Source organism: Monodelphis domestica, chromosome 3 (assembly GCF_027887165.1).
Source record: "Monodelphis domestica isolate mMonDom1 chromosome 3, mMonDom1.pri, whole genome shotgun sequence".
Taxonomy (NCBI): Eukaryota; Metazoa; Chordata; class Mammalia; order Didelphimorphia; family Didelphidae; genus Monodelphis; species Monodelphis domestica.
The window spans coordinates 69,536,505-69,562,362 of NC_077229.1; the positions used below are offsets into that span (position 1 = coordinate 69,536,505).

Here is a 25,858-nt window from a genome sequence, read left to right on the forward strand (position 1 = left end):
CTCAGGGTCTTCTACCCAAGTCCCAGTCCGGGTGAAAGTTACTGCCTGGGGCTTCCGCTGCAAAGAGCCCGTTGGTCAAAGAGCCGGTCGGTCCGGGTGAAAGTTACTGCCTGGGGCCTCCGCTGCAGAGAGCTGGTCAAAACAACAGCAACCCTCAGGGCGGGCAAGACAGCCTCACGGGCTGGATCCTGCTATCCAAGTCTCAGTGAAAGTCTGTGCTCTCGGAGCTTGGGGAAGCGGCAGCCCATCCCCCCGCAGGCCGACGAAACAGCCTCACGGCCAGGGATTCTGAAGGCAACTTCCGGAAATCGAGCCAGGGGGAGAGTGTGGCCTCGTGGTCCGACCCTTCCATTCCAGTTCCAGTGAGGCATATTCAGTTTAACCCAGGGAACGCTCATAGAACCATCTGCCCAGGACTAAAGCCACTGATCACCAGACAAAGACAAGAAAAGCCAATCCTCCACGTTCAGAGATGACAAACTCCACAGAAACACAGAAGCCCCAAAATACCAAGAAAAATAAGAAGAAAGGGGCGACTTTGGACACATTCTATGGAGCCAAAATACAAAATACAGAGCAGATAGAAGAAGATATACAAGAAAATTCTCCAAAATCTTCCAAAGGAAATAGAAACTCTCCACAAACCCATGAAGAATTTGAATCAGAAAGGACCAAAAAGATGGAAGCCCTCTGGGAGGAAAAGTGGGAAATGATGCAAAAGAAATTCACGCATCTACAAAACCAGTTTGACCAAACTGTAAAAGAAAACCAGGCTTTAAAGCAAGAACTAATAAAGCAAAGCCAAAACACCAAGAAATTAGAAGAGAACATAAAATATCTCACCGACAAGGTGATAGATCTGGAAAACAGGGGGAGAAGAGAAAATTTAAGAATAATTGGACTCCCAGAAAAGCCAGAAATAAACACCAAACTGGACATGGTGATACAAGATATAATCAAAGAAAATTGCCCAGAGATTCTAGAACAAGGGGGCAATACAGCCACTGACAGAGCTCACAGAACACCTTCTACACTAAACCCCCAAAAGACAACTCCCAGGAATGTAATTGCCAAATTCCAAAGCTATCAAACAAAAGAAAAAATCCTACAGGAAGCCAGAAAAAGACAATTTAGATATAAAGGAATGCCAATCAGGGTCACACAAGACCTTGCAAGTTCTACGCTGAATGATCGTAAGGCATGGAACATGATCTTCAGAAAGGCAAGAGAGCTGGGTCTCCAACCAAGAATCAGCTACCCAGCAAAACTGACTATATACTTCCAAGGGAAAGTATGGGCATTCAACAAAATAGAAGACTTCCAACTTTTTGCAAAGAAAAGACCAGAGCTCTGTGGAAAGTTTGATACCGAAAATCAAAGAGCAAGGAATACCTGAAAAGGTAAATATTAAGGAAAGGGGAAAAATGTTATCTTCTTTTACTCAAACTCTCTTCTATAAGGACTACATTTATATCAACCTATGTATACTAATATGTGGGGAAAATGTAATGTATAAATAGGGGGTAAAGAAAGACCAAATAAAATAAGGGTTCTCACACAAAGATTCACAGGGGAAGGGGAGGGGAAGAAAACTCCTATAAGAAGGAGAGGAAGAGAGGGGGGGGGGGTTTACTTAAACCTCAATCTCAGGGAAATCAACTCTGAGAGGGAAAAACATCCAGATCCATTGGGATCTTGAATTCTATCTTACCCAACAAGGGTAAGGAGAAGGGAAAACCAAGGGGGGGAGGGGGAGAGGGAGAACAAAAAGGGAGGGAAAGAGAGGGGGGAGGGGGAGGGAACAAAAAGGGAGGGACTAAAAAGGGAAACATCAAGGGAGGGGACAAGGGGGACTGATTAAAAGTAAATCACTGGACTAAAAGGTAGTGCCGAAGAAGAAAAGGTTAGAATTAGGGAAGGCAATCAAAATGCCAGGGAGTCCACAAATGACAATCATAACTTTGAACGTGAATGGGATGAACTCACCCATAAAACGTAGACGAATAGCAGAATGGATTAGAATCCAAAACCCTACCATATGTTGTCTTCAAGAAACACACATGAGGCGGGTTGACACCCACAAGGTCAGAATTAAAGGATGGAGTAAGACCTTCTGGGCCTCAACTGATAGAAAGAAGGCAGGAGTGGTAATCATGATATCTGATAAAGCCAATGCAAAAATAGACCTGATCAAAAGGGATAGGGAAGGTAATTATATTTTGTTAAAAGGGACTCTAGACAATGAGGAAATATCATTAATCAACATGTATGCACCAAATAATATAGCACCCAAATTTCTAATGGAGAAACTAGGAGAATTGAAGGAAGAAATAGACAATAAAACCATACTAGTGGGAGACTTAAACCAACCATTATCAAATTTAGATAAATCAAATCAAAAAATAAATAAGAAAGAGGTAAAAGAAGTGAATGAAATCTTAGAAAAATTAGAATTAATAGACATATGGAGAAAAATAAATAGGGATAAAAAGGAATACACCTTCTTCTCAGCACCACATGGCACATTCACAAAAATTGACCATACATTAGGTCACAGAAACATAGCACACAAATGCAAAAAAGCAGAAATAATGAATGCAGCCTTCTCAGATCACAAGGCAATAAAAATAATGATTAGTAATGGTACATGGAAAACCAAATCTAAAACCAATTGGAAATTAAACAATATGATACTCCAAAACCGTTTAGCTAAAGAAGAAATCATAGAAACAATTAATAATTTCATCAAGGAAAATGACAATGGCGAAACATCCTTTCCAACCTTTTGGGATGCAGCCAAAGCGGTAATCAGAGGCAAATTCATATCCCTGAAAGCTCATATTAACAAACAAGGGAGAGCAGAGATCAATCAATTGGAAATGCAATTGAAAAAACTCGAAAGCGATCAAATTAAAAACCCCCAGCAGAAAACCAAATTAGAAATCCTAAAAATTAAGGGAGAAATTAATAAAATCGAAAGTGATAGAACTATTGATTTAATAAATAAGACAAGAAGCTGGTACTTTGAAAAAACAAACAAAATAGACAAAGTACTGGTCAATCTAATTAAAAAAAGGAAGGAAGAAAAGCAAATTCACAGCATTAAAGATGAAAAGGGGGACAGCACCTCCAATGAGGAGGAAATTAAGGCAATCATTAGAAATTACTTTGCCCAATTATATGGCAATAAATACACCAATTTAGGAGAAATGGATGAATATATTCAAAAATACAAACTGCCTAGACTAACAGAAGAGGAAATAGAATTCTTAAATAATCCCATATCAGAAATTGAAATTCATCAAGCCATCAAAGAACTTCCTAAGAAAAAATCCCCAGGGCCTGATGGATTCACCTGTGAATTCTATCAAACATTCAGAGAACAGTTAACCCCAATACTATACAAACTATTTGACATAATAAGCAAAGAGGGAGTTCTACCAAACTCCTTTTACGACACAAACATGGTACTGATTCCAAAACCAGGCAGGTCAAAAACAGAGAAAGAAAACTATAGACCAATCTCCCTAATGAATATAGATGCAAAAATTTTAAATAGGATACTAGCAAAAAGACTCCAGCAAGTGATCAGAAGGATCATTCACCATGATCAAGTAGGATTCATACCAGGGATGCAGGGCTGGTTCAACATTAGGAAAACCATCCACATAATTGACCACATCAACAAGCAAACTAGCAAGAACCACATGATTATCTCAATAGATGCAGAAAAAGCCTTTGATAAAATACAACACCCATTCCTATTAAAAACACTAGAAAGCATAGGAATAGAAGGGTCATTCCTAAAAATAATACACAGTATATATCTAAAACCAACAGCTAATATCATCTGCAATGGGGATAAACTAGATGCATTCCCAATAAGATCAGGAGTGAAACAAGGATGCCCATTATCACCTCTACTATTTGACATTGTACTAGAAACACTAGCAGTAGCAATTAGAGAAGATAAAGAAATTGAAGGCATCAGAATAGGCAAGGAGGAGACCAAGTTATCACTCTTTGCGGATGACATGATGGTCTACTTAAAGAATCCTAGAGATTCAACCAAAAAGCTAATTGAAATAATCAACAACTTTAGCAAAGTTGCAGGATACAAAATAAACCCACATAAATCATCAGCTTTTCTATATATCTCCAACACAGCTCAGCAGCAAGAACTAGAAAGAGAAATCCCATTCAAAATCACCTTAGACAAAATAAAATACCTAGGAATCTATCTCCCAAGACAAACACAGGAACTATATGAACACAACTACAAAACACTCGCCACACAACTAAAACTAGACTTGAACAATTGGAAAAACATTAACTGCTCATGGATAGGACGAGCCAATATAATAAAAATGACCATCCTACCCAAACTTATTTATCTATTTAGTGCCATACCCATTGAACTACCAAAATACTTCTTCACTGATTTAGAAAAAACCATAACAAAGTTCATTTGGAAGAACAAAAGATCAAGGATATCCAGGGAAATAATGAAAAAAAACACATATGATGGGGGCCTTGCAGTCCCAGACCTCAAACTATACTACAAAGCAGCAGTCATCAAAACAATTTGGTACTGGCTAAGAAACAGAAAGGAAGATCAGTGGAATAGACTGGGGGAAAACGACCTCAGCAAGACAGTATACGATAAACCCAAAGATCCCAGCTTTTGGGACAAAAATCCACTATTCGATAAAAACTGCTGGGAAAATTGGAAGACAGTGTGGGAGAGACTAGGAATAGATCAACACCTCACACCCTACACCAAGATAAATTCAAAATGGGTGAGTGACTTAAACATAAAGAAGGAAACCATAAGTAAATTGGGTAAACACAGAATAGTATACATGTCAGACCTTTGGGAGGGGAAAGGCTTTAAAACCAAGCAAGATATAGAAAGAATCACAAAATGTAAAATAAATAATTTTGACTACATCAAACTAAAAAGCTTTTGTACAAACAAAACCAATATAACTAAAATCAGAAGGGAAACAACAAATTGGGAAAAAATCTTCATAGAAACCTCTGACAAAGGTTTAATTACTCATATTTATAATGAGCTAAATCAATTGTACAAAAAATCAAGCCATTCTCCAATTGATAAATGGGCAAGGGAAATGGATAGGCAGTTCTCAGATAAAGAAATCAAAACTATTAACAAGCACATGAAGAAGTGTTCTACATCTCTTATAATCAGAGAGATGCAAATCAAAACAACTCTGAGGTATCACCTCACACCTAGCAGATTGGCTAACATAACAGCAAAGGAAAGTAATGAATGCTGGAGGGGATGTGGCAAAGTAGGGACATTAATTCATTGCTGGTGGAGTTGTGAACTGATCCAACCATTCTGGAGGGCAATTTGGAACTATGCCCAAAGGGCGACAAAAGAATATCTACCCTTTGACCCAGCCATAGCACTGCTGGGTCTGTACCCCAAAGAGATAATGGACACAAAGACTTGTACAAAAATATTCATAGCTGCGCTCTTTGTGGTGGCCCAAAACTGGAAAACGAGGGGATGCCCATCAATTGGGGAATGGCTGAACAAACTGTGGTATATGTTGGTGATGGAATACTATTGTGCTCAAAGGAATAATAAAGTGGAGAAGTTCCATGGAGACTGGAACAACCTCCAGGAAGTGATGCAGAGCGAGAGGAGCAGAACCAGGAGAACATTGTACACAGAGACTAATACACTGTGGTATAATCGAACGTAATGGACTTCTCCATTAGGGGCGGTGTAATGTCCCTGAACAACTTTCAGGGATCCAGGAGAAAAAAAACACCATTCATAAGCAAAGGATAAACTATGGGAGTGGAAACACCGAGGAAAAGCAACTGCCTGAATACAGAGGTTGAGGGGACATGACAGAGGATAGACTTTAAATGAACACTCTAATGCAAATACTATCAACAAAGCAATGGGTTCAAATCAAGAAAACATCTAATGCCCAGTGGACTTACGCGTCGGCTATGGGGGGTGGGGGGGAGGAAAAGAAAATGATCTATGTCTTTAACGAATAATGCTTGGAAATGATCAAATAAAATATATTAAAAATAAAAAAAAAAAAGAAAAAAAAAAGAAAAAAAAAAGAATTTAGCAGAAGAAAAATGTGACTCAGTGGGAGTGGGACAGATCTGTCTGTAACACAAAGACAGTGTCAGCTATTGCTAAAGGGGTCAGACATTCTTTGTTTTTATTCTACCTAGATTTATCTCTGGAGTTGTTGTCACCCTTGTTAGAATACAGGGTCCCTGTGAGAAAGGATTATTACATTCTTTGTCATACCAGACACCTACACGTGCATTTCTCCCATCCTCTCCCATTTTCTGCTTTATATTTTTTATATTTACATTTATATTTATACTTATGTCCTATCTTCAGCCCCAGAGGATAATAATGATTGAACAAGAGACAGGGTTCAAGAGTGTAATTATTGAAGTAGGGAAGAATGAAAACATTTTTATTGAAAACATTGGCCATTTCTGGGGGCAGAGTCAAGATGGTGGCTTAGAAGCAGCAAAAGGTCAGACCTCTGAAAACCCTTCCTTTACAGATCACAAATTGATTGCTCCTAAGGGACCGAAAATCAAACCTAAAAACAAGACAGAGCCAAGAAATCCTCAAGCTGGATTCAATACAAAAAGTATGCCCCCCAAAAGCCAGAATTCAAGAACACTTGGGTTTAAGGGGAAGGCAGAAGGAAGGTCCCAGGACACCTCCCCACAACCTAGAGCACTAAGCCTCCAGCAGCAGCAGGAACCTCTGGGCGGGCAAAGGCACTTGTCTGGAGAGTGGACTTTGCGGGCAGGGCTATGCCAGGTTCAGAGCATGGAACACAGGCAGTGGAGAAGGAGCTGGAGAGGGATTTCAGAGCTGGCAGCCTGGTCACAGAGGTGGAGACCCTCCATATTGCTCCAAACTTCCAGGAAGTTTTGGCCTCAGAGCACATCCAGGCCAACCCAGCTAAACTTAATCCCATCAAAATTCTTCAGTCGTCAGAGAAGCCCAAGCTCCAACACCCTTCCCCCACAGACTGCATGGAGAGATCATCTATCAAAGTTCCAAGAGGGGAGACTGACAGAAAACCCCAAAACCAAAATATCAGAGGATCAAGAGCACAGACAAATACTGGGAGTAAAGAAGGGGTAAATATGAGCAAACAGAAAAGGAAGAAATAAATTACAATAGACAGCTTCTATATAGGCAACAAACAAAGAGCAAATGGGAACAGAGGAGGAGCGATCAGAAAATGATAAATCAGAAATCCAAGTGAATTAGATATAGGCTTTGGAAAAACTCAAAATGAAATTCAAAACACAATTAAGAGAGGCTGAAGACAATTAGGAAAAGAACTTAAAAACTAAGATAAGTCATCTGGAAACAGAAAATAGTGTCCTGAAAGCCAAAATCAACCAGCTTGAAAATGAGGCAAAAGAGATGAAATATGAGGCAAAGAAGATGAGAGATGAGGCAAAGAAGATGAGAGATGAGGCACAGAGGATGGAAGATGACCTCCAAAGAAAATCAGACCAGAAGGAGAAGGATGATTAAAAAGCCAGGGATGAATTTCAGTCTTTAAGAACAAATACAACAACTAGAATTAAGTGACCTCACAAGGCAGCAGGACACTATAAAACCAAACCAAAAGTATGAAAAAATTGAGGAAAATGTGAAGCATCTCATTCACAAAACAGAAGATTGAGAAAATCCTTCAGGGAGAGAAAATTTATGAATCATTATCCTTCAGGGAGAGAAAATTTATGAATCATTGGTCTACCAGAAGACCATGACAAAAGAAAAAGACTGAACGTAATACTACAGGAAATTATTGAAGAACAAGAGGGAAAAGTAGAGATTGAAAGAATACACAGATCACCTCCTCTACTTAATCCCCAACTGACAACACCCAAGAATGTTATAGCCAAATTCAAGAACTATCAGACCAAAGAAAAGATATTACAAGTTGCCAAGAAGAAGTCATTCAGATACCATGGAACCACAGTGAGGATAACACAGGATATGGCTGCATCTACACTGAAGGACTGAAAGGCATGGAATATGATATTCTGGACAGCAAGAGAACTAGGTCTACAACCAAGAATCAACTACCCAGCAAAATTGACTATATTCTTACAGGGGAAAGTATGGTTATACAACAAAGTAGAAGAATTCCAAGAATTTGTAAAGAAAAGATCAGACCTCATCAGAAAATTTGGTGTCCAAGCACAGAACTCAAGAGAATCATCAAAATGTAATTAAAAAAGAGAGAAAAAGAACAACAACAAACCTTTTTTTAAGAGACTCAATAAGTTAAAATGATATATCCCTATAAGAAAAGAGGTCATTGGTAAATCTTAAAAACTATTGTTATCTCCCTGGAAGCTAGAAGAACGACACTTAGAGGGAACAGTGACAAACTGTATAGGATGAAACAGCAAGACATAAATAGGTATATAGATACATGTATGCATAAATACATACACATGTGTGTATATATATACAAATACAGCTAAAAAGAGGTTAATATTAAAAAATGGGAAAAGAAACAAAAGGGAATAATAAACTTACATGTCACAAAGAAGCTCATGGTGGGAGGAGGGAAAACATCAATACACTGGAAGGGTAAAAAGGTTGGAGATAGGAAATACTCTAATCTTACGTGCATTGAAATTGACCTAAAGAGGGATTGTTATCCAATGCATTGGGCCAGAGAATAGATTCGTGCCCTATAGGGGAGTAGAAGGGCAACAAACAGACTGGTGGTGAGGGAAGCAGTATAAGGGAGAGAGATGGTGAGGGGTATTTTTAAAAAGACAGTAAAAAATAAGGGGGGAATAAAGAGGAAGAGGGTAGAAAGGGAACTAAAATGAGGGTGGGAACTAATGGGACTGATTAAAAAAATCATTGGTGTAGAAGGAAATAGTGAAAGAAGAAAAGGCAGGACTAGGAGTAGAAATCAAAATGCTGCGAAATACACAGCTGGTACTCATAACTCTGAATGAGAATGGAATGAACTCACCCATAAAATGCTGAAAGGAATAGCATGTCCATGGGGACTGGATAAACCTCCAGGAATTGATGCAAAGTGAGAGGAGTAGAACCAGGAAAACATTATACATAGAGACACCGTGTACAATGTACACTGTGGTACAATCAAATGTAATGGACTTCTCCATTAGTGGCAATGCAATGACCCTGAACAACTCAGAGGAACCTTTGAGGAAAACCAGTATCCACATTCAGAGGAAACACTGTGGGTGTAAAAACACCAAAGAAAAACAATTGCTTGAATACATGGGTCAAAGGGATATGGTTGGGGATATAGAATCTAAATGAACATCCTAGTGCAAACAAAAACATGGAAATAGGTTCTGCAAACACCTGCAAATCCTAGTGCAAACAACAACATGGAAATAGGTTCTGATCAAGGACACAAGTAATACTGAATGAAATTGCAAGTTGCCTGCAGGAAAAGGGTGAGCGGAGGGGAGGAAGGGAAATAAAGTGAGTATTGTAACAAAAAAAATTTTAAATTGAATTTAAAAAAAAGAAAAACATTGGCCAACATTACTGAATGAAGATCATGGAGGATGGGCACAAGTATCCCTGAAATGCTTGGAGATGCCTTCTGTGTACCAAGGTTATAAAGACCACAAGGTTTGACTCTAAATATTGAATAAGAAGGGGATAGAGGTAACCTGCTTTCCAAGTCCTGTTGGGTTAATTTTTTAATTTTTTGAACAATTTAGATATGTTTAGAGTAGCAAAATAACCCACATGCCTAGATGAGTAAAGAAGGTCTCTTTATGTTGGCCATTTCTAAAAGTATACCTCATTCTGAACTCCCAAACCCATTTTTCCCCTCTGTCCTATTCCCCTCCTTCCAAAAAAAGTTCAAAATATACTTTTCATTGTAATCTCCCAGAAAATAGAGAAATTAAGAAATGGAAAACTCACTGTTTGTGGAGGGAGTTGGCATCTGGGGGTTATACCCTATAGTTGGGGAGGAGAGAAGAAAAAGAGAAGGAAGAAAGAAATTCAGAGGGAAGGAGAGGAGAGATTAAGGGGAGGGAAGAGAAAAAGAAGGGAAGGAAGAAGTCAGTGAAACAGATATGAAAGGAGGGGAGAGGAGAGGAGAAGAGAACAGAATGGAAGAGAATTGGACAGAAGAGAAGTGAAGACAAGGGGAGAGGGGAAATAGAGAAAAGAGAAGAATAAAAAAGAGAGAAAATATGAAGGAGAAATGAAATGAGAAGGAAAAGTAATGGTTGAGGGAAGAGGAGAGAGATGAGCAGGGAGGGAGGAAGAGAGAGAGAATACACATAAATCTTTCAGTAGGGTATCTGGGCAAACATTGAAGGAAGCATTGGAGAGATGTTCTGGGGCCCACAGGGTTGGTAAAATGGCACTTTATCATTCAAGGAACTTCCTCAATCAAGAGGGAGATTGATGGCATACATCTTTGTTTAAGGAGCCTAAGAAAAATCCAGCCACTTATGATCTTTAGAAGTAAACCCCCATATCTCTATATTTTGTCGCCACTTTGAAGGCCAGCCTACCAGGAGGGATAGAAAAAAATCATGAAGATGAAGGTGGTCTAAAAGGTAAGAATATTTTGGGGCAGGTGGGTTGTTTTCTGGAAATAGAACCACCTAGAGAAATAAAGATATATGTCCCAATTTAGGCTACTCACCATCCACATACAGGCTTTCCTCATCTAGAATATAACCTCCGAGCCTTGTTATTCCATTAGTCTGTTGACTCAGCTCTTGGTAAATCTTCTTCTTGTCCAAGACAGGGATGGAGAAAAATTCCTGATAAGAACATATAACCTCCACTCCTGTTGCTTTCCCATTATTCATAGACCTAGAAATTGATGATTTAGACAAGAGATATCAAACATGGCCCTTCCTGAAAAATCACCTGAACAAGACTAAAGTGTAGTAGTTCCTCTCTAATTTTAAAGTGTTGATGATGAAATATATAAATATGGATAGTTTTATGAGTCAATATGCAGGAGCCAGGGATGTTGATGTACAATTTAGTGGCCTCTGTTTCCTTTTGAGTTTGACACCAGTGGTTTAATTAATGAAATTTAGTTATTCAGAAAACACACTTGAAAGAAGTGACCCACTTTGAACAATGGTTTGGAGAGAATTGTAGTTTGAGAGTTGAAAAGGGCATTGGAAGACATCAAAACCAACCTTCTCATTTTAAAGATGAAGAAATTGAGACTAAGACAAGTTATGTGACTTGCTGAGGGTCACACAGCTGCTAAGAGTCTCAGAGAGAATTTGAACTAAGGTCTTCCTGATCGAAAGCTCAGCACTCTGATCTGCTGCAATGAAATTGGCAGTGCTGTGTAAATTCACTCACATCTATGTTTACAAGTGTGTATGGGATCATATTACTTTCAGTAATTTCTTTAGAGTAGTAGAAAGACCACTGGATTTAAAATCAAAGGGACTGTGTGTTCAAATTCTGGATCTGACAGTATCTATGATCTTGGAAAAGTCACTGGAATCTCCTTGGGTCTTCGTTATTTCATCTGTAAATGAAGAGAGTGGTCCTTATGGCCTTACTATCTCTTTAAGCTTCCATTCTATAATCCTATGATTATAGAGACAGTGAATGTTGATATGATCTAATCAATTATTTTCTAAGCACTCTGTTTGTGCCTCCTTTGTTATTTCTTTCACGTGGAGTTATAAAGTTAAAGCGATTAAATTTACAACCTTGTCTTTGGAAGACTTATGGGAAAAGAAGTTTTTCTCCACCAGGGAAAGGGTAGAAGGTGCCCACAATATTTCTAATGGCTTGTTGGTTGGGGGAGGGGTTAATCCTTTACAGCTTGGAAAAGAAGGAATTGTTATTGGGAAGAAGAAGCAGCCTGTGTGTGATCTTTGTCAAATAGGAATGTTATGGTCCCTGCTATTTGAGCTTTCAAGATTCTCACCTCAGCAAGGTCACACTGCATCCAGAATACTGAGAGCCAAGGCTGCTTCTTTCAAACAATACCTTGAACTGGAAACAAAAAGAGAGAAGGGAACTTCTGAGTACTTGTCTAGAGGAAGTCTGTATACCCAGGGATGAGGAAGGCAGCATGGAAGCAAGGAGGAAGAGGGGGAGGGGAGGGTGGGTCTCACCAGGTGCTGCAGGACAAATTCAGCAACACGGAATGTGCTGGAACCCCTTTGACCCATCTTGGTTTTGTAAAACATGTTGGTGATGGTGAAGTTGATGGTGAAGGTCTTCGAGTTGAAGCTCCCTGCTGCTGTACAGAAGGGAAAGATACCCAATTGTCTGAGCCTTACAAATGTTATTCAAATGAGAAAAAATGTTTTGTAAACCTTAAAGATCTATCTAAATGCTAGTTATTGTGGTGAAAATTATCATGATCATGACCATTATTCCAGGTGTCACTGTTCTAGTCCTTCCTCAGAGGAAAACTGAGGATACCTCTACTGTCCTTTTTTCTGGCAGTATTAAAAATTGTGGACTTGGGAGTCAGAAGACTTGTATTCAAATCATGGCCCTGCCATATCCTATGTTTTTGCCTTAGTTTCTTCACATGTAAAATGAGGAGGTTAAATCCAGTTTCAAGAGTAAGAACTCATTACTTGACAAAAATTGCTTGTAATACTGAAAATTAGTCCGGGAGAAACTAGGGATAGACTGATATCTTGCTTGACATAACAAAGTAAACTCCAAATTGGGTATATGAGTTAGCTACCTAAAAGGTGATATAAAGAAATGAGAGTTATCAGGAAAATTGATTCGTTCATTTTAATGGACAGAGGGACAGTTCATGTTCACATGAGGGATAGATAGGACAGCAAGTTTAAATGGACCACGTGTTGCCAACTTAAATTTAGTTTTTCCACCAAAACAAAACCAATGTAGGTAAAATGAGAAGGGAAATGAGTAACTGGAGAGAAAAAATCTTTGCTTCATATTCTTCTGATAAGGGTCTCATTTCCTATTTCCAATAATTGAAATTTATAAGAATAGAAGCCAAGGGCAGAGCCAAGATGGTGGAGAAGATACACATCCCTCATCTGATCTCTATCAAATTGCACCCAAAAACCTGATACAATGTCCTAAAATGAATTCTGGAAGAGTATGTCACACAAAAAAAGACAAACAAATGATTTTCCAGCACAAAACGACTTTAAAGACCGGCAGGACAGATGATGTGTACAGAGGTGGAGGTGGAAGTAGAGCACAGTGCACCAGGGCAGACCCCATCAAGCCAAAAGGATTTACCCACAACTGAAGCAACAGGAAAGGCTTCTGGAGCATTCATCCCCAGTCAATAAGGGGGTGAGAGATCAGACAGTTGCTCAGAAGGAGATTACAGGAATCCCTTTGCTTACAATGCAGGTGATTTTCTTGTTGCATTGCTCATATTCAGAAACAGATCCCAGTCTGTGGGGGAGATCTCAAGGTGGAGGAGTGCTAGCAGACAGGAGTGCTTGTAGCCACAGGGGAGCAGCAGACTCTCCCTGGTCACATTTCAAAGTGGAGGAAAATGACTGGGGTTACTCAGAAGCCAGAATTTAGATCAGAAGGCTATTAAAAACACCTTTGTTTGCAAGATACCACATCTGAAGAACTGAAAGAAGATAGATCCCCAGAGAGTATACTCTGAAGGCAGCTGTACAAAGAACCTGAAACTGAGAACAGTGCTCCATTCACCACAGGTACAGATTCCAAGTTTAACAGTCTCTTTTTATTTTTTTAAATTTTATTTAATTAGTTAATTTAGAATATTTTTCCCTGGTTACATGAATCATGTTCTTTCCCTCACATCCCTCACACCCTCCCTCCTGTAGTCAGCGTGAAATTCCACTGGGTTTTACAGGTGTCCTTGATCAAAACCTATTTCCATATTATTGATGTTTACACTAGGGTGATAATTTAGAGTCTACATCACCAATCATATCCCCATTGACCCATATGGTCAAGCAATTGTTTTTCTTCTGTGCTTCTGCTCCCACAGTTTTTCCTCTGAATGTAGATAATGGTTTTTTTTTTCATAAATCCTACCGAATTGTTTTCAATCATTGCATTGCTGGTAATAGAGAAGTCCATAATATTTGATCGTACCACAGTGTATCAGTCTCTGTGTACAATGTTCTCCTGGTTCTGTTCTCCTCACTCTTACATCAATCCTGGAGGTCATACCAGTTCACATGGAATTCCTCCAGTTCACTATTCCTTTGAGCACAATAGCATTCCATCTCCAACATATACCACAATTTGTTCAACTATTCCCAAATGGAGGGCATCCCTTCATTTTCCAATTTTTTTTTGCCACCACAAAGAGCTCAGCTATGAATATTCTTGTTCAAGTCTTTTTCCTTATCTCTTTGGGGTATAATCCCAGCAGTGCTATAGCTGGATCAAAGGGCTAACTACCTCTTTTGAAATGAAAAGGAAAGGGGTGAAAATGAGCAAATAACAGAAAAAAAAAAGAAACACAATAGAGAAAGCTACTTTGGTAACAGAAAAAACAAAACCAATGCTGGTGAACCCAAAATTCGCAATAAAAACAGGGATTGCTCTCAATCCCAAAAAATGAATTAATGGAGGAAGCTCAATAAGAGGTTTAGAAATCAAATAAGAGAAGCTCCAAGAAAATCTGGGAGAAGTAATGAGAGTGATACAGGAAACCATGAAAAATAAAGTCAACACATCCTAGAGAATCAACCAAAAACCTAAACGAAATAATCAACAACTTTAGCAAAGTTGCAGGATACAAAATAAACCTGCATAAGTCATCAGCATTTCTATACATCTTCAACACAGCTCAGCAGCAAAAACTAGAAAGAGAAATCCCATTCAAAATCACCTTAGACAAAATAAAATACCTAGAAATCTATCTCCCGAGACAAATACAGGAACTATATGAACACAACTACAAAACACTCTCCACACAAATAAAACTAGACTTGAGCAATTGGAAAAGCATTAACTGCTCATGGGTAGGACAAGCCAATATAGTAAAAATGACCATCTTACTCAAACTTATCTATCTATTTAGTGCCATACCCATAGAACTTCCAAAAAATGTCTTTACTGATTTAGAAAAAAAACATAACAAAGTTCATTTGGAATAACAGAGGATCAACGATATCCAGGGAAATAATGAAAAAAAAAATACAAAGGAAGGGGGCCTTGCAGTCCCAGATCTCAAACTATATTACAAAGCAGCAGTCATCAAAACAATTTGGTACTGGCTAAGAGACAGAAAGGAGGATCAGTGGAATAGACGTGGGGCAAGTGACCTCAGCAAGACAATATATGATAAACCCAAAGATCCCGGCTTTGGGGTCAAAAATCCACAATTCGATAAAAACTGCTGGGAAAATTGGAAGACAGTATGGGAAAGATTAGATTTGGATCAACACCTCAGACCCTACACCATGATGAATGCAAAATGGGTGAATGACTTGAACATAAAAAGGAAACTATAAGTAAATTAGGCGAACACAGAATAGTATATATGTCAGACCTTTGGGAAGGAAAATACTTTAAAACCACGCAAGACATAGAAAGAGCCACAAAATGTAAAATAAATAATTTTGACTACATCAAATTAAAAAGCTTTTGTACAAACAAAACCAATATAACTAAAATCAGAAGGAAAGCAACAAATTGGGAAGCAATCTACATAAAAACCTCTGACAAAGGTTTAATTACTCAAATTTACAAAGAGCTAAATCAATTGTACAAAAAATCAAGCCATTCTCCAATTGATAAATGGGCAAGGGACATGGATAGGCAGTTCTCAGATAAAGAAATCAAAACTATTAATAAGCACATGAAAAAGTGCTCTACATCTCTTATAATCAGAGAGATGCAAATCAAAACAACTCTGAGGTATCACCTCACACCTAGCAGATTGGCTAACATGACAGCTATGGAAAGTAATGAATGCTGGAGGAGAAGCGGCAAAGTAGGGACACTAATTCATTGCTGGTGGGGTTGTGAGTTGATCCAACCATTCTGGAGGGCAATGTGGAACTATGTCCAAAGGGAGATTGAAGACTGTCTGCCCTCTGATCTAGCCATAGCACTACTGGGTTTGTACCCCAAAGAGATAATGAGGAAAAAGACTTGTACAAGAATATTCATAGCTGCACTCTTTGTGGTGGCCAAAAATTGGAAAATGAGGGGATGCCCATCAATTGGGGAATGGCTGAACAAATTGTGGTATATGTTGGTGATGGAATACTATTGTGCTAAAAGGAATAATAAAGTGGAGGAATTCCATGGAGACTGGAACAACCTCCAGGAAGTGATGCAGAGCAAAAGGAGCAGACCAGGAGAACATTGTACACAGAGACTAATACACTGTGGTACAATCGAAGGTAATGGACTTCTCCATTAGAGTCAATGCAATGTCCCAGAACAACTTGCAGGAATCTAGAAAACACTATCCACAAGCAGAGAATAAATTGTGGGAGTAAAAACACCGATGAAAAGCAACTGCTTGACTACAGGGGCTGAGTGGAAATGACTGAGGAGAGACTCTAAATGAACACCCTAGTGCAAATACCAACAACATGGAAATGGGTTCGAATCAAGAACACATGTGAAACCCAGTGGAATCACGCTTCGGCTATGGTGTGTTGTGGAGGAAAAGAAAATGATCTTATCTCTAATGAATAATGCTTGGAAATGATCAAATAAAATTATTTTTAAAAAAGTCAACATATTGGCAAAGGAGGCAAAAAAATATTGAAGAAATTAATACCTTTAAATCACAATAGGGACTTCCAGGTAAGCATGGCTGCAGAGTAGATGCAGCTTGCTTCCTCTCCTCAGACCCAATGACAAACACAACTGCAAAAAACCCTCCCAAAATAAAAAACAACCATCCTCATAAGAATGGAAAGACCCCACAACAAGGCGAAGCTCTAAGGTAGGAGGGATTCTGTCACCTCCACAATATAAGGGAACAAAAAGCTCACACACTCTCCCCTCACCCACCAAACAGCTGGAGACAGAGTTAAAGTCAGCAGTGTCCAGAATCAACAAGAGAGGGAGGGGTACCCCAGGAATGAACGGGCAGTCCCAGGTGTGGGGACCTGAAAAAGATACGGTCCTTCTGCTGAGAGTACTAACACCTGAAACTCCGGCAGGCAGGCAAGGGGAGTACAGATCTCAGGCACCCAGAACTAGCGTACTGTAGTCACCAAGTCCACGAAGGGATCCCCTGAGGTGAGCAAGAGGCACCTACAGGTCTTGGGAATTAGCTAAGACCACCAAAGCCTTTCACCTGAGAGCACTAACTCCCAAAACACTGGAAGGCTGGAAAGGGGAGTCCTTGGGCTTGAGGCCTCAAATAGCAGGATAGAACAAACTGAAAAGGAAAACCAGGCTTTAAAGATCAGAATCAGGCAACTGGAAGACAATGATCTTGCAAAAGAGCAAGAATTAATAAATCAAAACCAAAAGACTAAAATATTAGAAGAGAACATAAAATATCTCACTGACAAGGTGACAGACCTGGAATATAGAGGAAAGAGACAATCTGAGAATAATTGGCCTACCAGAAAAGCCAGAAATAAATAGTAATCTTGACATCATCATACAAGATATCATCAAAGAAAACTGCCCAGAGATTCTAGAATAAGGGGGCAATACAGGCATTGAAAGAGTTCATAGAACACCCTCTACACTAAATCCCCAAAAGACAACTCCTAGAAAGTTAGCCAATTTCCAAAGCTTTCAATCAAAAGAAAAAATCTTACAAGAAGCCAGAAAAAGACAACTTAGATATAAAGGAATGCCAATCAGGGACACAGAAGACCTTGCAATTTCCACTCTGAATGACCGTAAAGCATGGAACATGATTTCAGAAAGGCAAGAAAGCTGGGTCTTCAACCAAAAATCAGCTATCCATAAAAACTGACTATATACTTCCAGGGAAAAGTATGGGCATTCAACAAAATAGAAGACTTCCAAGTTTTTGTAAAGAAAAGACCAGAGCTCTGTGGAAAGTTCAACATTCAAACACAAAGAGCAAGGAAAACTTGAGAAGGTAAATATGAAGGAAAGGGAAAAGGAGAAAAATGTTATCTTTTTCTTTTATTCAAACTCTCTTCTATAAGAACTACATTTATATCAAATTATATATATTAATATGTGGGGAAAATGTAATGTGTAACTCAAAAGTTGTATGCATCATTAGAGTAGTTAGAAGAATCACACATAGGGAATGATTGGGGCATTAAGACAATATGGAGAAAAGGGGGTGAAAGAAATAAAAAGGGAGGGTGTGAATCATTGATGGTACTAAGATATACTTCAAGAAATAGAAAAAAACTAAATAGAATAATCTTTCTCACACAAAGATACACATGGAAAGGGGAGGGGAAGGGATTTCCTATAGGGAGGAGAGGAAGAAAGTGCTAACTGGTATTACTTACACCTTACTCTCAGTGAAATCATCTCTGAGAGCTTAGAATATTTAGATCCATTGGCATCTTGAACTTTATCTTATCCAACAAGGTAAGATAGAAGGGGAAATTAAGTAAGGGTGGGGGGAATGAGAATAAAAAGGTAGGGAAGGAGAAGTGGGAGGGGAAGGGAAGAAAAAGGGAGGGGCTAGAAAGGGAAGCATATCAAGGGAAGCGACTAGGGGGACTAATCTAAAGTAAATCACTGGTATAAAAGGTTATAGCTAAAGAACAAAGGTCAGAATTAAGGGAGGATATCAAAATGCCAGGGAATCCACAAGTGACAATCATAACTTTGAATGTGAATGGGATGAACTGACCCATAAAACATAGACAAATAGCAGAATGGATTAGAATCCAAAACCCTATCATATGTTGACTTTAGGAAACACATATGAAGCAGGTTGATACTTGCAAGGTTAGAATTGAAGGATGGAGTAAGACCTTCTGGGCCTCAACTGATAGAAAGAAGACAGGAGTTGCAATCATGATATCTGATAAAGCCAAAGCAAAAATAGACCTGATCAAAAGGGATAGGGAAAGTAAATATATTCTGTTAAAAGGGAGTCTACACAATGGGGAATTATCACTAATCAACATGTATGCACCAAATAGCAAAGCACCCAAATTTTTAATGGAAAAACTAGAAGAATTGAAGGAGGAAATAGACAGTTAAACCATATTAGTGGGAGACTTGAAACAACCACTATCAAATGTAGTAAATCAAACCAAAAAATAAATAAGAAAGAGGTAAAAGATGTGAATAAAATATTAGAAAAATTAGAGTTAATAGACATATGGAGAAAAATAAATAGGGACAAAAAGGAATACACCTTCTGCTCAGCACCACATGGCACATTCACAAAGATAGATCATACACTAGGTCACAGAAACATGGCATACAAATGCAGAAAAGCAGAAATAATAAATGCAACCTTTTCAGATCATAAGGCAATAACAATAATGATCAGTTAGGGTACATGGAGACCCAAATCAAAAATTAATTGGAAATTAAATAATATGATACTCCAAAATTGGTTAGTTAGAGAAGAAATCATAGAAACAATAATTTCATTGAGGAAAATGACAATGGTGAGACATCCTTTCAAACCTTATGGGATGCAGCCAAAGCAGTACTCAGAGGAAAATTCATATCCTTGAGTGCATATATTAACAAATTAGGGAGAGCAGAGATCAATCAATTGGAAATGCAAATAAAAAAACTTGAAAGCGAACTAATTAAAAACCCCCAGAAGAAAACCAAACTAGAGATGCTAAAAATTAAGGGTGTAGCAGCCCAGCCCATAGACATTATGGGGAAACAAGGAATGTGAGTGAGCACATGGCCATTCTGTGCATGGCAATGAATTTTATTGCCAGCATGGCTGAAGTTTAGGCGCGAAACCTTGCTTTCCTTTGTCCCACTCACCTGAGGAGTATAACCCCACCTTCACCTTGTCATAGGTTGTATTATCCAATAGGGATACCCCAGGTAACTCATCCATATGTATTGAGGTATCATATAACTGTTCAATATGTATTGAGCTGGCAAGACTATAAATAAACAAGCTCCAGTAAGCTCCCCCCACTTGATCAGCATCCCCAGGTTTGGCAAGTAGCATCTTCTCCCCTGTCTCTCTCTCTCTTCTCTATCTTTCTCACTAAGGCCTGGTCTTTAGGCCAGGCCTGCCTTACTTCCTCTCTTTCTCCTAATGCTACCTAGCATTATCTACCTCTTGTAGTTTCTGACCTCCTTTCCATCTGAGCTAGCTTTATCCTCTGACCAGTGCGGTGTTAAATTGAGATCATTGGGTGGTTTCAGCCTGAATAATTACACTCAGTGGTCGGAGCTTAGCTGTGGCTCATATAAATAATATTTGTCTACTGACTCGGTTATTCACATCTCTAAAGTTGGCTCGTTCACGCCCTTCGCGGGATAAAAACTTCTACCCTATCTCTATCCTCTCTTTCTCCCCTTGCAGCCTCTTGCAGGCCGAGAGCGGCACCTGGTGCCCACGTGCCTAGGACCTACACCTGGCACTTTCTCGTGGCGTTCTACCTTTATTTCTCACAGCAATAGGGAGGGCGCGCCCCAGGACGCGAAGGATTTTTTCAGGCTTGGCTGAACGGTGCCAAAAGACGATTCCCTTCGGGTCTGGCCAACAGAAGGTGAGTTGTTCTCAGAGATGGGTTTGACTATTTCCTCCCATGCAGGTTATATACGACTCCTCATGTCGTTAATTGAACAGGGAGGTAGGAAGGTCTCCAAAGTGCAGATCAAAGCCTTGCTACGAGTAATTCAAAAGGCTTTCCCAGCCTTCCCAGCCGCAGGGACGCTAGAAGTTGCGCAATGGGACCGAATTGGACAATCTTTAAAGGACTATCAAAAGGAAGGTAACAGAGTCAGGAAAACGGTATTTAACACCTGGTCAATTATCAGAACTATTCTAGAGGATTTAGCTATTTGAACCTCTAATGCAGGGGAGAAGGAATTGCCACAGACTCAGGAATTAAAAAAGCAGGATTTCACACCCACTGCTCCTGAGGCAACTGATGGGGGAAGGGAAGGAGAGTGTTCAGGATGGTCTAGGGATCCTCCAGAGGCCCCAGGCTATAATTCGAAGGGGAGTAAAACAAAAGAGTCATTTGCAACTCCAAAGCTGTATCCTTCCTTAGACACTCTGACCCCTCCCCCTCCCACTCCTCCCTCAGACTACGGGTTGGCTTCACGAGCCTCCCTCGTGGCCACCCCACCCCCACCTTGCTCGCCTGAAGTTTCTAAGCCTTATTCACCCAGGAATGAGCTGATCTCGCCTACTCAAAAAGGCAAGGAGGACATTTCTGCTTTCCCAGTCAGGTATATAGAGGACCCTGAGGATGCCAACAGACGCATTGCTCAGCATAAGCCCATAGACTGTAAGGTCTTGAAAATGCTCAGAAGCAGTGTATTGAAAAACGGGGCAATCGCGCCATTCACATTAGCGCTCCTCAGTAATCTGGCTCAACAGACACTCACACCGGCTGACTGGTACCTGGCAGCCGAGTCCGCCCTCAGCGGAGGTGACTATTTGACCTGGAAACTGAAATTCCATGATCTATGTTCCCTGCAGGCCTCCGAGAACAGGCAGGCAGGAATCAATGTGCCCTTTGAACAATTGGTAGGGCAAGGAGAATTCGAACCTATTGCTAGGCAAATTACAGCGACAGAGCAGGTTTTTAACCAGATAGCCAGCGCTGCCACTAGGGCATGGAGAGCCCTACCCGGGAAGGATTCAGAGAGCCTGTACACAGAGATTATCCAAAAGCAAAACGAATCTTTTGCTGACTTTGTGGATAGGCTCAGTACAGAAGTCCGCAGACATATCCCTCACGAAGATGCAGCTAAGGTTCTCATTAGGGACCTTGCTTTTTTAAATGCTAATGAACAGGCCAGGAGAGCTTTAGCTCCCATTAAAGCTACAGGGACCCTGACAGATTTTTTAAGAGCTTGCCAAGACATAGGCATGGGTGAGACACGAACTATTTTAACAGTACGTGAGCAGCCAAGAATGCCTAAAGGACAATGCCATGCGTGCGGCAGGAGAGGTCACTATCGTAGAGCATGTCCAAATAAAAGATCAGGAAAGACTCCAGATATCTGCCCCAAATGCGAAAAGGGCAGGCACTGGGCTTCTGCGTGCAGAGCTAGCAATAAGCGACGTCTCCCCAAAACAGGGTCTAACACCCAGTTAAACTAGACTTCGGGCTAGCCTTGAGCCCGGGAGTAAATCAGGGCAGAACCGTGAGATATTCTTTTCGATTCCCTATAATTGCAGCCAAAAGCATAGTACTAAAAGAGAAGTCAGAACCTACTCGCATTCCAGCTAGCTTTCGTTTTCCAGTACCTCGCGGTGTTAAAGGGTTAATACTAGGCGACCCTGACCTCATTGCAAAAGGTTTAGAAATCTTTCCTACATTGTTTCAGGATAAGGAGACCAATGGGCTCCACATCCTGGCTGCTGCAAAGCCAGCATTTTGCATTTCAAAGGACACTAATCTAGCCTACCTGACCATATTCCCTGAAGCTGATTTCCCTCTAAAGAGCAAGCTTCAAAAAAGCAGCCTTGACTCCACAGCCCATGGATTGTTTTGGTCTCAAAAAGTGACTCAGGATAGGATGGTAATGTCTTTGTTTGTAGAAGACAGGATTATATCAGGTATCCTGGATTCTGGAGCAGACATCTCGGTGATCTCTGCTACGGATTGGCCAGAATCATGGGAAGTCATTGAACCTCACCAGAAGTTAATAGGCATAGGCACTCCTGAGCACATTCTCCAATCAGCGAATACTTTATCGTGGTCTGATAGTGAGGGACATAGAGGTGTATTTAAACCTTATGTACTAGATATTGCCCAATCTCTTTGGGGCAGAGAGGTGATGTCCGCTATGAACATGACATTGACCACATCGGACAAACTGCACCGGAATTTGTGGGTGCGGCAAGCGTCGCCCCGCTATTTGCTGACCCTATCACATGGTTAAGTTCCAAACCCATTTGGATTAACCAATGGCCGATATCTAAGGAGAAATTAGTACATTTAGAGGCCATAATACAGGAACAATTAAGCTTAGGTCACATACGAGAATCAAACAGTCCCTGGAACACCCCGATTTTTCTGGTGCCAAAGATGGCAGGGAAGTGGAGGCTAGTCCATGATCTTAGGAAGATCAATGAACAGCTAGTGGACATGGGGACAAGGCAACCAGGATTACCTTCCCCGGGTCCGATTCCCATAAACTGGAAGCTGATAGTTATAGATTTGAAGGATTGTTTTTTCAATATCCACCTGTCCCCACAAGATTGTCACAGATTTGCATTCTCTGTACCCTCAATAAATTATGGTACTCCTTTCAAAAGATTCGAATGGCTCTGCCTTCCACAAGGCTTGCGTGTAAGCAGCTGTTTATGTCAGAAATATGTAGCTCATGCACTAGAAAAGGTTAGACATAAACACGCAAAATATCACATAATCCAATATGTGGATGACATTCTGTTAGCAGCGCCATCTAGTGGCGAAGTGGAGATATTGCTCGCAGATGCCACCAAAGCTTTAACGGTGGCAAATCTGGTGATCTCTAAGGAAAAGATTCAAACCACGCCCCCTTACAAGTACCTAGGAACGCTAGTGTATGATCAAGAGATCTGACCACAGAAAATTGAGATTCGTAGAGATTCCCTGAATACGTTGAATGATTTCCAGAAGTTGTTAGGTGATATTAATTGGCTCAGACCTTTTCTAAAAATCTCTACAGGACAGTTGGAAAACCTGTATGCCACTTTAAAGGGAGATGCTGCGTTATCATCCCCTAGAACACTTTCTCCCAAAGTGGAGGAGGAGTTAAAGGTAGTGGAAGAAGCGGTGTCAAAAGCCAGATTGTATAGAATTGATCCATCATTACCTTTAATAGCATCTGTTCTACAGACAAGGTATACTCCCACAGGTGCTTTGCATCAGGGTCAACACATCATAGAATGGATTCACTTAGCCAATCAACAAACTAAATCCCTCACTAGCTATATAGAACTTATCATTTTACTGATAACTCAGATCAGAAAAAGGGCAAGACAGTTAACTGGCGTAGATCCTAGTACAATTCATGTGCCAATAACAAGAGAGCAAGTTCAGAATTTATTTGCACAGTCTTTGCCATGGCAAATTGCTTTTGCAGATTATACAGGACAGATAGATAATCACATTCCTGCTAATAAGATACTGCAGTTTGTAAAATTGACTCCTATTATTTTTCCAAGAATGACATCCATGCATCCCCTTGTAGATGCTGTGAACGTTTTTACAGATGCATCAAAACAGGGGAGAGCAGGAGCTGTAGTCCAGGATAGCACAATGTTGTTAGACACTACTTATGGCTCTCCACAAAAAGCTGAATTAGCTGCAGTTCGCAGTGTACTAAGGGATGTAGTACAACCTTGTAATATAATCTGTGATTCATTATATGTGGTTAATTTGGTTAATTCGCTGGAAACAGCAAAGATTAAACCTGTACCTGATGAGGAGTTATATCTCTTGTTCCGTACCACCCAGATGGTGATATGGCAGAGGCAGAACAAATTTTTTATAACGCATATTCGTTCGCATACTAACCTCCCTGGTCCTCTCTCGGAGGGAAACGCTAAGGTGGATACCTTAGTGGCATCTGCTTTTCAAGATGCAGTTAGATCACATTCTTTATTGCACCAAAATGCGAAATCTCTCAAATGCCAATTTGACATTACTAAAAGACAGGCACAGGAGATAATCCAGCAATGCAGCTCGTGTGCCCAGTTCTCCTCTACACCTCTTCCCCCAGGAGCTAATCCCCGAGGACTCAAAGCTAACCAGCTTTGGCAGATGGATGTGACTCAATATGCTCCTTTTGGAAGGTGGAAGTATGTGCATGTGACAATTGACACATACTCAAGGGTCATATGGGCCACGGCACAAACGGGAGAAAAAGTTTCTCATGTCATTGCACACTTGCTGGAAGCATTTGCGCATTTGGGCATTCCAAGTCAGATAAAAACTGACAATGGTACTGCATACACCAGCAAAAGGTTTGCAGAATTTTGCAAACTGTGGAATATAAACCACAAAACTGGAATTCCAGGTAACTCCACTGGTCAAGCAATAGTGGAGAGAGCTAACAGGACTCTCAAGAACCAGATACAAAAACAAAAAGGAGAATACCTGACAATTTATGAGGGTGATATCTCTAAACCCAAACCTATTATCCCTAACAAACTGTTAAGGATGGTGCTTTTAACTCTCAATCATTTCTCCATCCCAGAAGGGCTGAATGCTACACCTATGCAGACGCATTTTGAGTGTCATGATACAATGGACACGGTGCAGCAGCCCTGGGTTTTTTGGAGATTGCCAGGAGACAAAGATTACAGAGGTCCGAACAGACTAATAACAATGGGTCGAGGCTATGCTTGTGTTTCCACAGATGATGGAGAAATCTGGACTCCCAGTAAGCACCTCAAACCGTGGAAGGGACCGCTTCCAGATGCAAGGGGAGCAGAGGAACAGGCTCACCAGTCTAGCACCGCACCGGCTGCCCGAGACCAGGACGAGAAGCAGACGAGCATCGCTGCTGTCTCCAGTCAGCTACCTGATGGTCAAGCGCAGGGCACCGGGATCGAAGGCAACACTGGTGAATGCATGCACTCTGAACACTGACATTACATTTACTCTGATGACATTCACTATTTTGACTTTGCTGAACATCTGTCATGCTGAAGTTTACTGGTCCATCGTGCCCAAACCTCCTATTTTGAGAATGTTAACTTGGATGGACAAGCCCCCTCTGGTATATGTTAACAAC

General features: G+C 40.3%; 1 protein-coding gene across 1 annotated transcript in view; it reads right to left on the reverse strand.

The window, feature by feature from the left end:
* LOC103100660 (mucin-16-like) overlaps window positions 1–25,858 on the reverse strand; it is a 195,532-nt gene that overhangs the window by 90,753 nt on the left and 78,921 nt on the right. Inside the window, exons 10-13 of the mRNA XM_056820974.1 lie at window positions 12,169–12,296; window positions 11,979–12,046; window positions 10,716–10,888; window positions 9,980–10,015 (exon numbers count right to left, since the gene is read on the reverse strand). Coding sequence (XP_056676952.1) covers window positions 9,980–10,015; window positions 10,716–10,888; window positions 11,979–12,046; window positions 12,169–12,296 — 405 coding nt within the window. The remainder of the gene's footprint in view (window positions 1–9,979; window positions 10,016–10,715; window positions 10,889–11,978; window positions 12,047–12,168; window positions 12,297–25,858) is intronic.